This window comes from Chenopodium quinoa, unplaced genomic scaffold, assembly GCF_001683475.1.
Source record: "Chenopodium quinoa cultivar QQ74 unplaced genomic scaffold, ASM168347v1, whole genome shotgun sequence".
Taxonomy (NCBI): Eukaryota; Viridiplantae; Streptophyta; class Magnoliopsida; order Caryophyllales; family Amaranthaceae; genus Chenopodium; species Chenopodium quinoa.
In genome coordinates, this window is record NW_018744362.1 from 1,874,709 (window position 1) to 1,892,027 (window position 17,319).

General features: G+C 34.1%; 1 protein-coding gene across 2 annotated transcripts; it reads left to right on the forward strand.

Moving 5' to 3' along the window:
- Positions 1–384: 384 nt before the first annotated feature.
- Positions 385–15,990, forward strand: LOC110696400 (histone-lysine N-methyltransferase setd3-like). 2 transcript variants are annotated; one of them, XM_021873689.1, is made up of 13 exons: positions 385–980; positions 1,079–1,154; positions 3,802–4,007; positions 4,101–4,187; positions 5,886–5,978; positions 7,941–8,095; positions 9,041–9,125; positions 9,212–9,298; positions 10,646–10,756; positions 13,558–13,659; positions 13,736–13,906; positions 14,449–14,524; positions 15,596–15,990. In XM_021873689.1, exons 1-11 carry the CDS (start codon positions 603–605, stop codon positions 13,901–13,903), a joined length of 1,548 nt encoding a protein of 515 aa, XP_021729381.1. In that variant the 5' UTR covers positions 385–602; the 3' UTR covers positions 13,904–13,906; positions 14,449–14,524; positions 15,596–15,990. The 2 variants fall into 2 exon arrangements, with proteins under 2 accessions (XP_021729381.1, XP_021729380.1); XM_021873688.1 differs by having other exon boundaries at positions 388–980; positions 10,646–10,765.
- Positions 15,991–17,319: the final 1,329 nt, after the last annotated feature.

Genomic DNA, 17,319 nt, shown 5'->3' on the forward strand with positions numbered 1-17,319 from the left:
GTGGCGTCTGGCCTGGACGCCAGTGCACTGGTTGAGGCGCCTGGGCTAGACGCCAGTGCACTGGTTGTGGCGTCTGGCCTGGACGCCAGTGCACTGGTTGTGGCGCCTTGCCTGGACGTCCTTGCCATGGTTCCGGCGTCCAAACTAGGCGCCACCTCGTTTTCCGTCGAAGACGACGTATCTTCGGCGACCCTCGCCTCTCCGGCCTCCCTGGGCAACCCAGTACGACTCCACATTTGTTAGATCGAGATTTGTTCACTTTGGGTACGATTTTAGAAATGGGCAAAATTGTCAAACCATGTCTAATTTGTGGGCTTTATGTGGAGATTTGCGGGCGATGTTTAACAAATCCCAAAAACAAAGGAAGGGACTAATGGTTAACTTTTACCCCAATATGGTCTATTGGCTTCGACTCTTCGAGTACTCCAATTCGCTCCTCCTTCCTTATCTTAGTTATCTCAGTTATGTAAAACGACAAAATGTGAACCTCCATAGACCAAAAACAAAAGCCAATCAAAGACCTCCTTCAAACTCACTCATATTCATTCATCATCTTCACTTCCTTCAATCTCTGATCATACTCCAAAACCCTAAAATCCGCCATGGAAGCAGCTTCTTGCTCTTTACAAGTGTACCAAGTCTCACTCTCTCCAATTCGCTCTTCACCTCGCTTACTCACTTCCTTCTCTCGAATTTCTTTCTCTTCCAACTATAAATTCAATCTCAACTCCTCATTTCGCGTCATTCGGCTCAAAAAACACTGCTCAATTTCAAGTAGATCTGACATTTTCGTCACTCAAGGAGCGTCGAAAGAAAATGGGAAGCGTATTGAAGAAGATGCGGAGGAGAGAGAATTTGACTTGAAATCTTGGATGCATTCTAATGGTTTACCTCCTTGTAAAGTTGTTCTTAAGGAAAAACCCTCACATAATTCTAATCACAGGGCAATTCATTATGTTGCAGCTAGTGAGGAACTTCAGGTTTGATTTTTTGATTTTTTATATTTTGATTTTTGGTATTTTTTGTTATAATTTACAGTTGCTTTTGATGAATGAATATAATTTAACCTCTTTGGCAGGCTGGTGATACTGCATTTTCGGTTCCGAATTCGTTGGTTGTCACACTCGAGAAGGTCTTGGGTAACGAAATTGTTGGTAAGCTGCATTTTCAGTTCTGAATTCATTGGTATTGCATTCGTCTAGGAAATTATATCTGTGAAACAATTTCATATGCTATGGGATGTGTACGGTGTTCTAAATATTGTATGTACAATTGTTTTTATTTATTTTTAGCTATTAAAATTGGGAATCACAATTTCAATTTATTTTGTGTATGTACCTTTGTCAATTTTATTATTTTTAGTTTTTTACTAGTGTGTGCGCATGCTAATGCATGGTATATATAATGTAGAAAGCTTAAAGTTTACTTATAGAAATATTGTGGGGATTAAGTATGACATTGTAATAATACTAATAAAATATTGTAATAATTAGTACTTTGAAAATGAAATTGTAACTGCACTGATTTCTTAGCTAGTGGCCATACGAACTGAAGGCTCATCAAATTACTTGCCTCTTCTCAATGTCCTTTCTCCATAGTTGTTAGTTCTCATCTTCTCAACACCTCTATAGCTGTGTGAAAGTTTAGTTGTTAAATTCTTTGTTTTCATACCCGAGTTCAAATGTATACTATGTAGTACAAGGACCTTAACGGTGTGTTTGGATTGAAGGAAATGGAGGGAAAGGAAGGGAAGAGAAATGGAGAGATGGGGTATCTTTCATTTGGATAACAAATGAGGAAGGAAGAGAATTGGAGGGGAGAAAAATGGAGGGAATAAATTGTAGGAAATTGATCCTTCCAACAATGGAGAGATTTGGAAGAAAAACTCACCATTCTTCCCTCCCCTCCCCTTCTCATCCCTCCCCTTTTTTTCTTCCCTTTTCTTTATCCAAACACACTGTAAGTCTTCAAATCTACATCTCTAAGGACTCTAACTTTCAATTAAACAAATATGTTAACAGGTATATGGGATTGAAATATACTCACGATGACTTTACTGTAGTGTAATCTTAAAATATGAAAAAAAGGAGTAACCTATACTATATAGATAGAGGAGTCAATATTATAACTTCTAACCATATTTGTCCAAAACTTCAATACTTAAATTCTACGCACTTTAACTTTTATTTAAAAAGTAAGATATAAAACGATCTATTTATTTTCTTCTCTTTTCTGGCATATGGTAGTGCATTAGCATAAATACATTCCAATTTTCATCAAAATCAAAAGCAAACTAAGAAAATTCCTTTTTTCATAGAAACTTATGGTGCTAGAATTTACACTTCCTCCGTCCCATTTTAATTGCTTAGTTTGAAATTTTCCCCTATTTACACACAGTTTTTGCACCGTCTTTAGTGATTCATAATCCAGGAAAAGTATAGTTAGGCGTGATCTTGTTAAATTGTTCTCATTATGGACTTTTAAATATTAACTTTTTATATCCTTTGTATATATCTCCTTAGATAGATCAAATGAATTTCAAGTTTATTTAACAATTTAAATTTCTTTTATTAGGTGCAAATGTGAAATTGTTTTAAAAATGCAGAAAAAGAAAACAAAGTACTTGTATAATGAATCAAATTAAAGTGTAATTGTGAACCTGAAATTAGTTGAGAAAATTATGACATTTACCATACTTATTAGCGCCACTTACCATGATAATCGTGGACCATAGAAAGCAAATCCAGAAAGCAACATCCAAGAACCAAGATCTGTAAATATGAAAGTAATACACCGGTGATTATTGAAGAAAACCATATGATAAAATTAGCTACAAGAACCACACAATAACATGGTAAAAAAATATTTAAATATACACCTAAATCTTCATCATATTGGTTAGATGATGACAATGAGTATATGACAGAAGGTAAATTTAATTGGGGATCAACTGAAATTAGCGTTGAACTAATGCCTCTGCTCCTTCCTGCAACTTGTGTGGTTAAATTTGTGAAATTGAGATGTAAAAAGGGGAAGGATAGAGGGAAGTAAAAAGGGGAAGGATAGATGGAAATGTGGCAACTTTGGGGAAGATTTTGGTATGTGTCAGTTTTGGATAACGGTTTTGAATGAAGCAGTTTTGGAAAACAAACTTAAATTTTAGGCGAGTGTGCAAAAAGGAGCAAGATCGGGGTTTTGGAAGTTTCACCATAAAATAGACATTTTTGTTATTGTATAGATATCTCTTTGGGATTTCACTTTATAACGTTGCTGTTTTTTGTCCACTATGTTGTTTCTCATTCTTTATGCCAATTCATGTTAGCCGACTCCAAATCATTTCGGGACTAAGGCGGCTTTGTTGTTGTTGACCAACTCATGTAATTTGGTATAGAATGAAAAACAAATAAGGCTTAGTACATTTACTTTCCATGGTCTGAATTATTCTAGACTTGCATTTTTTTTTTTAAAAATAACTCTATGAAATTTTCTTCAAGATGTAAAATTTGAAGCTAGCTTTGTATGATGCTGGGTCTTTTTGACAGTTACATCAAAAATTCAAAACCTGGTCTTTCTCATTTTAAAGACTGTTGTACCACTAGGGGTACCATGTGATGATGCTTACTAGATAAGGTGCTTTTTATTTACTATTTCAATCAGATGCTACATAAATATGTCCAAGCTAATTTATCTGGTTTACTGTGCTATTGGCCGTGCTATTTGCTTACAGACATGTGCCTTTCATGATATGGCAACAAATCAAACTGAGTCTAACTTGCTTCAGCTTCTTCAACTTGTGTGCAGCGGAACTTTTGGCTTCAAACAAATTGTCAGAGTTAGCTTGCTTGGCATTATATTTGATGTATGAAAAGAAGCAGGGTAAAAAGTCTTTTTGGTATCCATATATCAGAGAGCTTGATCGGCAGAGAGGTAGGGGACAACTTGCCGTGGAGTCTCCTCTTCTTTGGTCAAAGAGTGAACTCTCTTATCTTTCTGGCAGTCCTGTCCTGGTAATAAAGAAACTGTGCTTTGTTTGTTTCGTGATAGCGTATTTCGGTTGATAATATTGTTGACTATAAAACTCTTGTTTTGATGGTTTGCAGGCTGAAATTATGGTAAGGGACGAGGGAATAAAAAAGGAGTATGATGAGCTCGACACAGTATGGTTTATGGCAGGATCGCTTTTTCAGGTGACTTTCTTTGTCTGTTTTAGGAAATAGACATCATCATTTACTCTTATATAATTCATAATAGTAATGTGCATAAGTTTCTTTTAACAAAACATTTATGTTGATTTTACTTATCAATATGGTATAGTTCAGCTAGTATTATCACTGCTTTTTGTACTCAAGCAGCTAGTGTGTATTCTGAGATTTTATTGACAATGATTCTACATAATTGACAAACTAGTTTGTGTTATATATTGTGGTAGATGACTCTTGAATGAAGCTGTAGTATGACATTTCTTAATCAGTGCATTCTACAGAATTATGTGTGTACTTCCATTTCAAAATTATAAGCTACATTCATTTTTTGATGTCAAAGGTAAGTTACCTTTGGCAATCAACTTCTCAAATAACTTGCAACACATAAACATTTGAGATTTATAATGATAGATATTTTCATTGTAAACTTTTGATCGATTTCTTTTAGTAATATTGTTAGCAGATTTGGGTTGGTTCTACTTCGAGTCCCTTTGGGCTATTATGGGATGGAGACCATTGCTTGATCCTGACCTTTTACTCCCATGTTTAGCTTCAGCTGGACTAATAGCTAGGCTTCCTCCGTTTTTATCTCTGACTATGATAGTAAGGTTCTATTTGTATCCATAATAATAAAAAAAAAAAAAGACAAAACCATAACCGCTCTCCCTCTCCTCTCTTGGTTTTTCAAAAACTCAAACTTCTCTAGGCTGTTGGAAACTTAGCTATTTCTGACCCTTTCTCTTTAAATTTTGCATGTTCTTGTATTTTAATTTCAATAAAACTACATTGTTTTAATGCAATGAGTTCCTCTGTTGGTGGGATTTGTTGTGTATGAGTGTGAGTATGAGTTTAGTTTAGTAATGGTGGAGTACTCTAAATTTGGTTTGATGAAAAAGAATTATATGATATCGCAAGAGTTCAATACAAGTAGATGAATTAGATGGAAATTATCCTCGTGACTAGAATAGATCATTAGATTGTCTCTCTGAAAAGGTTTATATTCAACAATTGTAGTCTTGAAGAGTTGAAGTAGGTAATCTTAATTCGATTCGTATTGTTATGCTTTTGTTATTTTTATATCTCTTTTGTAGATGCTGTATAAAAGCTATGTTCTCTCAAAAGTTTCAGCAAACATAGTTAAGTAAATACAAGCTAAAAGAATAAGGTTACCAAAAATAAGTTAGCTTCTGCAAAAATAAGTGTATTTTAGGCAAAAATAAGTTATGTTCAACATAGATAAATTGCCCCAAAATTTACTCTAATGCAAAAGCCAAAACTTAACTTATTAGAGAGTAATTATCAATTCAAGATCTTAAATAAACAAAATTTACAAGCAAAACACATTAATAAGTTGCAGTTGGACTAAGGGTTGTTTGGTTCACAAGATTCGGGAAAGGGAAACAATAGAAAAGTAATATGAAGGGTTATGGATCAGGATAGATTTACCGATAGCCTGTAGGTGATGATCAGCAATAATGGTCAATGTTAGCAATGTTTTTGACTACAGAAGTCCAATTTAACTGATTATTTTGGGATAACGAGAGCAATTTGAAGCCTATCTTTCTCTTTTACCCCCCTTCCAATTGTTAATTGCTAGGAATCATGATTTATCATCCTTTCTTTCTATATCTTTATTCTTTTTATTTAGTTATGTGTTTATTTTTTGTTGTTGCCATTTTACAGCAATATCCTTATGACATTCCCACCGAGGCTTTTCCTTTTGAGATCTTTAAGCAAGCGTTTGTTGCTGTTCAGTCTTGTGTGGTGCATTTACAGGTAAGTTTAGTACAAGGACATATTGACATTTGCTATCATTTATAAATCATTTGAATGTCTTTTCCATCTATAACTTGTAAGTAGACCATATTGTTAAACAAGTGGCATTTCAGTCTATAAAAATTGTGGTTGCTTGCATATGTCATGTGCTATCTTTGAGTGTCTTAACATAGGAAATTGCTGTAAATGCCCACTTGTCACATAACTAGTTTTTTTCTTCAGTATTCTAACGTAAGTTCTGTCTGCTACTGGACTCTTAGGGTTACACAAGTTATTCGTCTTTTTAGTGCTCATTTTATCACCTTTTCTGTGTTCTCAAGCTGTTTTTCTAGTCTTTCAAATGTATATTACCAGAGTATTGCAAATCTCTTTTTTTTTTTTTTTTTTCCTTCTCTTTTCTGGAAAGACCTCTCTTCAGTTGCTTGGAGTTCTATGGTGAAGAGATAGTTTGTAGCCCCATGATACCTAGTGTAGTCAGGGTGAAGTCTTGTTCGTATGATGAGATTGAAGGGGGATAAGCTCCTGGTGTAGATGGTATGTCTTTTAAGATGTCAGGTTTGTTGGGAAGAGGATAGTATGATGAAAACTGAGATTGTTAAGGAGTGTTTTCTATACTTATGATGACTTTATAAATCTATGTTTCCTGAGTATCAACTCTACCTTTTTTAGAGGGCGTTTGGTTCATAAATTTTAGGTATGAGGTATGGGCAGACCTAATACCTAATGTTTGTTTTAGAAACTTTCAATTTCTAAACCCATACCTCATACCCAAATGGTATGGGATTTAGAGACTCAAGAGAGGGGGGGGGGGTGGTGTGGCTCTAACTCTAATAGTATATCAACATCTGGATGGCGTGAGTTCTTGTACAAATAGTCAAATAGCCTTTTTTTCTTAAAATTCTCTTTTTAGAGGAAAATATGTCAATTACAACCGGTACCCATTTTGCTGGTTACAACCATCAAAGTTTATTTTTGCAAATTACAACCTAAAAAGTCACCAAACATTTTAAACTACAACCAAAATCCGAATTTTTGGCCACTTTTACCGGAATGTGAAGTCATTAATCATTAATTGATATAAAATAACCCAAAGCTAATACTAGTTTAGAATCATTTATTGATTAATGACCTCATGTTTCGGTGAAAGTGGCCAAAAATCGGATTTTTGTTGCAATTTGCAAAAATAAACTTTGATGGTTGTAACTCGCAAAATGGGCTTTTTACCGGTTGCAATTGGCAAATTTTCCTTTTTTAAAAAATACCCCTTATTTTCCTCGAGTTTTATGATTGCCGATTAATTTCGCTAAATTATACTTTAAGCTGTAGTGACCAATTTGGTTATAGATTTACTACTTTGCTGCAGAAATGATTACAAATAATTTCTAGTTCCCAGGGAGCGGGATTGTTTGCTTGTTCTATGAGAGTAAATATTCCTGTAGTATGCTGATGCCTGCTTATGCTTTTCTTAGAGTCATGTTCTTATTTGCTAAACTTATACTACCTCTATTAAAATGTTCTAGTCACTTACTATAGATATGCAATTTAAGAAATTGTTGAATAATGTGAGTGGGTGTAAGATAAAGTAAAGAGAAAGTGTAAAAAGGTGGGTTTGTGTAAGAAACAGGTGAATAAAGTAAGAGAGAGAGAGAGTATAGAATAAAGTAATTATTGTGGGGTTATTGTCCTTATAGAGGTAGATGGTATAAATGAGTATGTCATAAATAGAATAAGGCAAAGTAAGTACATAAAAGAATGGCATAAAATGTAAAGTGAGTAGAACAAAAAAGAACGGAGGGAGTATGATAAGTAAATGCTTTTTCTTGACTTTTGTTTTGCTGCTTCATTTGTTGATGTATGACACTTTGCATTCCATTTATAAAAATGCTTAAATAGATAATATACCTGAAATTTCCCCCTTTTTTAAAAAAAAATTTATTATAATTTTTTTTTAATCTATGATAGGGAGTGAGCTTGGCACGCAGATTTGCTTTGGTGCCGTTGGGCCCCCCACTTTTAGCTTATAAAAGTACCTGCAGGGCAATGTTAACTGCTGTAGACGATGCTGTGCATTTGGTGGTTGACCGACCTTACAAGGATGGAGAACCTATTGTTGTCTGGTATATATATGTACTCTTATGCTTTCTTGGAACAAGGATTTCCCTTTATGTAATTACATTCTTTATGCTGTTTCTTGAAAGTGTTTGAAATTAGGCTTCATGGATATGGTTATTTCTGTTGCACAAGGAATCACGGAATCAGGCGACCATGTTTGTTAACATACTTGCATGAATGAGATTGTAACCCATCATGTCACCTTCTTTCTAAACTTTGTGAAGCAGCACATTAAAGGCAGCTCTATCTCTTATAGTCATATTACCCATTGTTCGCTCAAAAAATCTCTTGCATATCTTTCTGTTTCGTGTGTACATATTTTAGCTTCTACTCTTCCATGAAATTTCTCCTGAAAATTTGTTGAAATTGCTAAAAATATGTACCCTTGTGTTATTTCAAAAAAAAAAAAAAAAAGACCCATGTGTCATCTGTACACCAGAAAACTTATCAAAATTGAATAAGTTAAAAAATTGGTTGGCATGGAGAAAGTAGTGAGAAACAGCATGTTAAGTTTTAATTTCCCACTGCAGTTTTGTTACAAACAGCCATCCAGTGTATAAAAAGGCATGCCACTGAGGTGCAAGATGACATGGTCCATGCACATTTTTTAAAGGCAAGGCGCACAGCTTTTTTTACCAAAATTTTTATCACTTTTTTTTTTATTTTTAAAAAATGAAGTACGCTTCACTTCAATGAGGCTCACTGAGGCACAGGGAAATCCATATTGCCTTGTTGTGCTTTGAGTTTTCTTATACACCATAGTCCTTTGCTGATTGTCTGAGGTGATTATTTCCCTACCCTTTGCTGGAAGACGTAATAAAAAATTATTTTGTAAAAAACTAAGATTCAACCTAGTTTTTTTACCTCCTTTTTTTGTCTCTTTCTTTGTCTCCTAACTCATGCAACTACATTTTCTATCTTATTATTGTGATATGTTTGACATGTGCCAGGTGTGGGCCGCAGCCCAATTCCAAGTTGCTAATTAATTATGGTTTCGTTGACGAAGATAATCCCTATGACCGTATTGTGGTTGAGGTAAAATTAGCTAGTAGCTTTCTTACGGTACACTATCTTCTTCAGCAACAATTCTTTACATTGCTAATTAATTACGTATTCTTTAGGCTGCTTTAAGCACAGAGGATCCACAATATCAGGAGAAGAGAATGGTTGCCCAACGTAATGGAAAATTATCTCAGCAAAGTTTTCATGTAAGGACTCATTCTTTCAGTAGGGATGAACCTTTTCAGATCAAATTCCCTTGTCTGAAATTTACTATAGGAAAACTTAAAATTTATGATACCTAGTATCCTTAAAATATTCAGCTATGCGATATTGAACATTTCTGGATATTTACTATTTAACTTTTTTTTAGTGGCTTGTGAAAATTTTAATCTGTTCGTCAATTATAATTAGCATCCTAAGTTAGAAGCCAAATGACAGATACTAAACAAAAACTTCTTAAATTTTTGTACAAGGAACGTAAATTTTGCATTTGCACTACAGAAACCAAGCTGCTGTTTGGTTGCATTTAATTAAAACTCTTTTTACAATTAAAAATGCTTTAGTTGAATTTCAAGGTGGGAGAAGAAGATGCTGAAAGTAGTTTTTCTAATACGGATTTTTTATAAGGAAATGTATGGGCAGGTAAGATTTTTAATTATGAGAGGGCAGTGGTGGAAGGATGAAAAGCTTCTTGGGTCTTCTGAAGTCATTTCGTTCCGGAACTGACTTGATTTTGCATTTGAAATGACATGTTACCTTTTTCTCCTGTTAATTCCAGAAACACTGCAGTTGTGTTGGTTAAAGTTTTCAGAAATCTGATGTCTATATTTCAGTTATTGAAATTCCAATATCGTGAAACTTAATGACCGAATTGATGTTCTATATAACTTCTTTTGGATCTCACCATGAATGCTTATTTGTTGAAATTATAGAAGACCTAGCAAGATTATCGATTCAAATTCACCAATAGGCATCCGATCCTATCGAATTCTAAATTCTGCTATTCCCAAAAACCGAATGCTATTGAAGTTGAGAATTCATAACTAAAGTTATTCATTTACCTGATTAAATTTGATCAGATTTTACTGAAGTTCAAGTGGACAAAATTTACCTCTCTTTATAATCTCATACTATTTTTAATACTAGTAAATCTTTTAAAATACGAATCTGATTCTATTTTGTCTCCTCTTCATATTATCAAATTTTTTTACTTTTGTCGTATTTACTTTTTCAAATAGAAGTATTATTTATGTGTAAGTTTTAATTATGTCTCCCTTGTATTTTTAAGGTTTAATTCCTTTAGTATACCATTATGGCATCAGAGTTAACTGGATGAGACTTGAAACCGAATTAGTTCATATCCAATAAAGCAACATCTGCTTCATTTTAACTTGGTCAAACCTGATTACCTGAGCCAGGTACTTGCATGACCTGAAATCACCTGAATCCGCAGCAATACATTACTGCTGTGACGTGACCTGTTTGCAATCTGGTCTGCCTAATTGCCACCTTTACTGACAATAGGGTTGTCATTTTCTCAATTTGTGTTGCAGGTCCATGTGGGGAAGGAAAAAGAAGCAGTTGCTGACATGCTTCCATATTTGAGACTTGGTTATCTTTCAGATCCTGCAGAGATGCAATCTGTTATCACTTCTCAGGGGCCAGTATGTCCCGTGAGTTGACTATCTTACTGTTATGTCCTGGAATCTAAACTTTAGAGCATCCACATCTATTAGGCTCTCCATAATTTCTCTCTCCTCACCTTATTAGTCCACATCACTTTCCACTAACTTTATTACATACCCCTCCCTTTTCACAATTCCATACATACATTCATTAACCTCCCCATTTACTTTCTCTCTCCTATTTTTCCATACCCCACCACCTTTTCTCCCTCCTATTTTCCATACCTCACTAATATTAACAAAACAATTTATAGTGTAAAATGGGACCACTTTACTTTTGGGAGGGTTCCAATATTATTAACCTCCCCAAATTAAAGTGATGGATGGAAAGCTAGTACCAATGGTGGGAAGGTCCCCACTTTTACTTTTTGTCAAATGGGGAGCTAAATTTCTAACCAATGTAGATGCTCTTACTATGTTGATACTTTGGTGGTAGTTTCTTCAATTTTTTAGTCACATACATGCTTTGTAGGTTTTTTTTGTTTGTCTGTAGATACACCACATATCTGCTTGTCTGTATTCTACCCCATAGTTCTGGTCAAATTTTGGAGGAGTCATGCTTTATGTATCTTGATACATTCTTGAGTTAGTGTGTAAAGGTCAAAGAATTATGGATACCTTTAATACTTACATCTCCTGTATGGTTGTCCTTGTGAATTAGCCCAATCTAGATAGCTTCTTTACGGTAGTTTCTTTCTGTTACTCTGATTGTTGAATTGCTTAAGTTTGTGGCTTAATCTGTAATTCTCTATAATATTGCAATTATTACTAGGAGAGTCTATGTTGCTCTCAGTGTATACTCCCTCCGTTTTTTTTTTTTTTTTTATTTTTTTTATTTTTTTTATTTTTTTTTTTATTTTTTTTTTAATTTGCATCACTTGCCTTAAATGGGTGTTTTTTTTAATTGCATCACTTCCTTATATAATAACTTTATACTATATTTTATTATTTCTCTCACCTACTTTAAACCCCACTCAAATTTATTTATCATTTCTCTCTCTTATGGTCCTCACTACTCTCTCACATACTTTCACTTTCATGGTTCCCACATTACTTTTACTATAATAAATTATTCATCCACTCACATTATTATATTATAACAAATTCACTTTCCTAAAACTCCGTGCATTTGCAAGTGATGCAAATAAAAAAAATGGATGGAGTAAATTCTAAAGCTTGATATAATGCCCTAATCTTTGCAAGAATGCAAGCCATCATTAAAGGGGATTTCAACAAGGATTTTAGTTGTGAAATAGAATGAGTCTATGCTTATTCCATTGCCGTTTTTCTTGTTTTACTTGTACTGCTGTTTAACTTAATTGAGTTGTTAATTGCCAATTTTTGAAGGCTTTATTGTTTGACCTTATGAAATAGAAGTGAATAATTTCAGCTTTGTCGTTGCAGATTTAAAAGAAATTGCACTTTGGTGACCTATGCTTTCAATGTATTCATTCTGAGGGCTGGTGTTAGAGTTCTTGTTCATTTTGGCGTCCTATTGTTACCCCAATGCTTAAATAACTAGGCATGTATCATAAATTACTTATTAGATGAATGACATTTATCCCAGACGAACCTCACCTAGCCTAAGTCCCTAAAAACTTTTTCTTCCAAGACACATTTTTCTCAATTACTAGTTCAAAACATTTGTCTAATTATTTAAGAGGAGTTGTTAACTGTAAATTATCGAAGTGAACAAGAATTTTTTATGTCAGATTACTCAAAAGTAACCCAAGTCACCAAAGTGCAATTTTATCAGAAAATTGGCACCAAAGTGAGAAATTTTCTATTTTCAAATTTACATTTGTTTCTGCGTTATCTGAATTTATGTGTATGGTTTCCCTTCAAAGTATCAAGCCTCACTTCATCTATGGTGATTCTTCCTTGGTTGAGCTAGAAAAGCGGTTTTTATAGAAATGAAAGTGTGCCTCTCTTTTAGACTGGACATACTTAAGTAGTAACTTCTATGCTCTTAGTCTAATAAAACCTAGTCTGATTCACGTTGCAAAGCCAATTCTTTTGCCTTTTAAAGCTAACTTATTATATCCTCATCTGTAAACAATCACAGCCTAGTGCTACACCGCTTTTGCCTTTATTTGACACTGTGAATATTGGATTGAATCAACTTCCGCTATGTTTGAATGAGCTGAAAGTGAAAGAGGGTTTTCCAGTGAAACAAACTCTTTAATTCCACATATTCACTTCTCTTTGTTATGTTCTTTCATTCATAGAACCCATGCTGTTTTTGGAAAGCTTTCGCCCCCTCCTTAAAAAGTTAAAAATAAGAAGAATGGGCATTGTTGGGAAGGAGTTGTTTTTTAGAATTCTTCCCTTTTACGCATCCTAAAGAGATTATGACATGAAGAATGATGCTTGATTAAATGAGCGTTTGGAAAGAGTTGTTTCACAGAACAACACCCCCCCCCCCTATTTGTTCTGAAGAGATTATGACATTCCAAAGACACCTCATTGTGGGATGAAGACTGTAACCTCAGTAGCTCAATGCTCTATAAGAGGCTTCCTTGTGGCCGCTTATTTCTTTGAAATAAATGATCAAGGCAATTTATTGTTTTTCCCCAAATGAATTGTCGGCCTTGCACCATTGGGATACTTCAATAGGAGGCGTGGGTTTTAGTGGTTAAAAAACTCATAAAATATTCTGGTATTGTGTAAAAGGATTATCATTGCAATTAGTGGAACTGAAGCTAGTTTATAGAATAGCTGAAGTGATATGACACTGCACTGTTATCTAATTAAACATAAAACAAAATAAATTATTGCAGGTGAGTCCTTGCGTTGAAAGAGCTGTTCTGGACCAGCTTTTGGATTATTTCAAGGAAAGACTTTCTGGCTACTCTACCACATTAATGGAGGATGATGCCTTGGTACTCTCCTGTTCTCTCTATTTCAGTATGAAATGATTCACTGTGAAGCTTTATATGACAAGGGTTAATAATTTAGTTGGCAGATCAAAATCTAAATCCCAAAAAACGAGTTGCTACTCAGCTTGTTAGGCTGGAAAAGAAAATTCTACAAGCATGCTTGCAGGCAACTGTGGATTTAATAAACCTGTTGCCTGATCACAGTGTCTCTCCTTGTCCTGCTCCATATGCCCCTTCATTGAAGTGAAAGGTATTGTAGTTTATTTATTTATTATTGTTAAGGCACAATTTAGAATAAACTTTATTATGTGTAGTTTTGTTGAATAACATGAGTACATCACATTATGAAAAAAGAACATGGAGTAAATTTTTAATTTGTAGCTATAGTAAATAAATGAAAGAATATATGTATCATGTTCATTTATGAAAATGACATGTTGTACTTCCTCCATTTCTCAATATTTATTAATAATGTATATAAATAATTTTCATTATTTTTAGTTGTTAAGTTGATCTCAATATTTATTTTTCAAAAAATAATTTTTTTACAATTTTTTTAATAAAGCATAAGTAAAGAAATTAATGGTCAAAGTTGTGCGTTGACAAACGTGTATAGTCAATTGGTGCAAATATTAAGAAACGGAAGTATTACATATGCACTCGTGTTTTTCGAGGCACAATATTCACTCTTTTACATAGTCTTCTAATTGGATTCAGGATATAAAAATTGTATCAATTTAATATTTGTGTCTTGTAATATTCTCTCCTCAAAGGGTGTCCTGTCACATGCAGTACCATAAGATTTCCTTGTGGCTGTAAGAGGAAGCGTTGGAATCTTTTCTTGTACATGGTGATATCAAATTATGAGGTCAGTATACGCACTTTTGCATGATTTGATGATTAGTTGTTGTTGTTGTTTTATTTATTTTATTTTATTTTATTTTAATTATTTATTTATTGTTGGGTATGAGGCTCGATATGACCAAGCCTTTTCTGTGGACATTCTTTGCTGAATTCAGGCTATGTTACTAATTGAATTCCATCTTTGTTTGGTAATGAATGTATTACAATATTACATGGGAACTTATACTCTTTTTAACATGATATGATAGTTTCATTAAATTCTGGAGTCAACATTTATCTATTTCTCGCTCTTCATTGGTGTGTGGGGTAAGGGGGAAGGGAAAGGGAGGGGGTGGGTGGGGAAGTCGGGGTATTGGTTAGGGCTACAGGGTATATTTGTGAATGAAATTCAATGAGTTTTACTGTTTGGACATGCATTTAGTGTCTGTGTAGTGGTGGAAAGGGGGAGGACAAACAGAGTTTTGAGGGATTAAGGGTTGGGGGTTGTTTGGGAAAAAAGGTAGAGCAGTTGGTAATTTCAGGTTACGTTTAATGATGTAGCATAATGATACTGGGTACTGATAATTAGCAGCAGCTCATACATTGTGTAACTGTGGAGTGGATGGTTTGACTACTGGCACCTTGCACTGAGAGTCACAGTCACCCTCCTAATTGTTCATTGGTTTCATTTCCTGACTTGCAACTCTGACTAGAAGAATGTTCATAGTGAGATTTGTACACAAGTCATTTTCAAGAATGTTTTATGTATTTGTCTATTTGACTCATGTTAATGCTGATTCCAAATTGCGGTGAATAATCAAGAGTCTTGTTTGACTACATTGTACTTAATTCTATAGAAAAAAAATATAAACCTCTTGCAATATGGATGTCTAACAAGGTCTACAATTACTTATTTGGTCATTCAGTAGTAATATCATCAAAGTCTGTGTGTACATCTGTTTTCCCTGTACTCGTCTTAGTTGGGAGACTTCTTAAGGGTGCTATAGTCGACCTTGCGTTACGAGTTTCATTTAAAATGTTTTTTTTGCATCTAACTGTTTGGTTTCGAACTGTTAATGTCTTCTGTGGCCTGCAGGTGTCCCGAAGAGAATGTGCACCATGTATTTCTGGTGTATATGGTGGTGGTATGGCAGAAGTAAATATGCAATTAAGATGTAAAGTTGCTATAATTCTGTCTCTATTGTTCCTCGCTCATCATATACAAAATAGATTAACTTTAGAACCCCTTGCGCCAATCTAGCTCTACTATCTTTTATCTACACTGTAATTTTTTAACAAATCTATGATGTAAGATTTGTTTACCAAATTGATGTAGAGGAATAATATGATGGGTGTTTTGAATCCTTGTGTTTTAGAGTATTCAAAGGGCCTTTCCATCTAAAAAAACAAATTAAGTAGCTTCAGTAATCATTAGTAACAATTGATTATGCAGGTTAAGGTTATTTTATGACATTTGAGATATATTTTCTACAGTAATGTTGATAAATTTCAATATTTGTGATATAAACTTCTTATTGTACCCTGTCAGAAGAACTGAGTTTTATTGACAAGTCACCACAGGTGAAGAAAAGGCATCATTTCTTTTTTATTATATATATATATATATATATATATATATATATATATATATATATATATAAGGAACCCTCTTGTCAAAAAAGGAGGACCCTGATCATACCTTAACCTAAGCGGTTTTTTTGGTCCGTATGTACAAGTCAGACACTTTGAGAGTGAGGTAAGCGTAAAGGATCCCCACCTTCAAAGTGTGTAGTGGGGAATGGAGATTGAACCCCCAACCTCGGGTTGGAAGGTGCAATTTTTCCCGTTAGATCAAGCTTAGCTTGGTTAGAAAAGGTATAAATGCTTAAAAATCTTTTATATGAGGTTTATCAATGAATATACAAATCTCGTCACAGTAATATATGTTCACACTAACAAATGATGTTTAGGGATCTTGTATGTAAAAATAGGAATTGTGTCAATTCATTCACATTCTTTAGAATGGGTAGCACCATATGCGGTGGAACATTATAGAGCTTGGGATTATGGAATGGTTCATAATATTATGTCATTTCTGTCTGATAGTAAAACTACATTATTTTGGAAACTCATAAAGTTTCAAATTTATGCTTTTAGAAGAATTTATGAATTAAATATATGTAAAGGAATTGTGATCAAGTTCGAGTGCAATGTGCGAATATCAAAGTAATTAAAGGAAATGTAAGTCCTCATATCCTATTTGTGTCTAGCAGAAAAGAGTAAGGGATCCTATTAAAGCAAGAGCATATGGATTCTTCTGTATTGTTCAATAATGCAATTAGTTCTTAGCAGTAAAGGATGAACCCCCCCAGTCATGATCCATGTAGGAAATACAACTATAGTTTCTCCAAAATAGTTAAAAGTTCATTTAAATGGAGTATCTAATGGTGAATTAGTCGATTATATTGAACAAGTTAAAGCTGGACAATTCTTATCCTTAGAATGAAAAGAGCACCTGTTTGAAATCTTTGTAACATGGTAAGATTCCTATGGAGACAAATGTGTCCAAGAATTCTGTATAAAGGAAGGAATCACCGAACACCCTATATATGATAGCTATTTGAACAACAAAGATAGTGAAAGTGGCCTACAAGAAATGATGATGGATGAAATGGTGGAAGACTAAGCCCCACAGTAGCAATCAATGGGCAAACCTTTTACTATAGCCACATTAAAATGATTTCACTATTCACTTTGTAAAAGGAATGGATGAAATGAATTTGCTAAGTCAGGCAAAGAGTCAAAGGCAGGCTTAAAGTG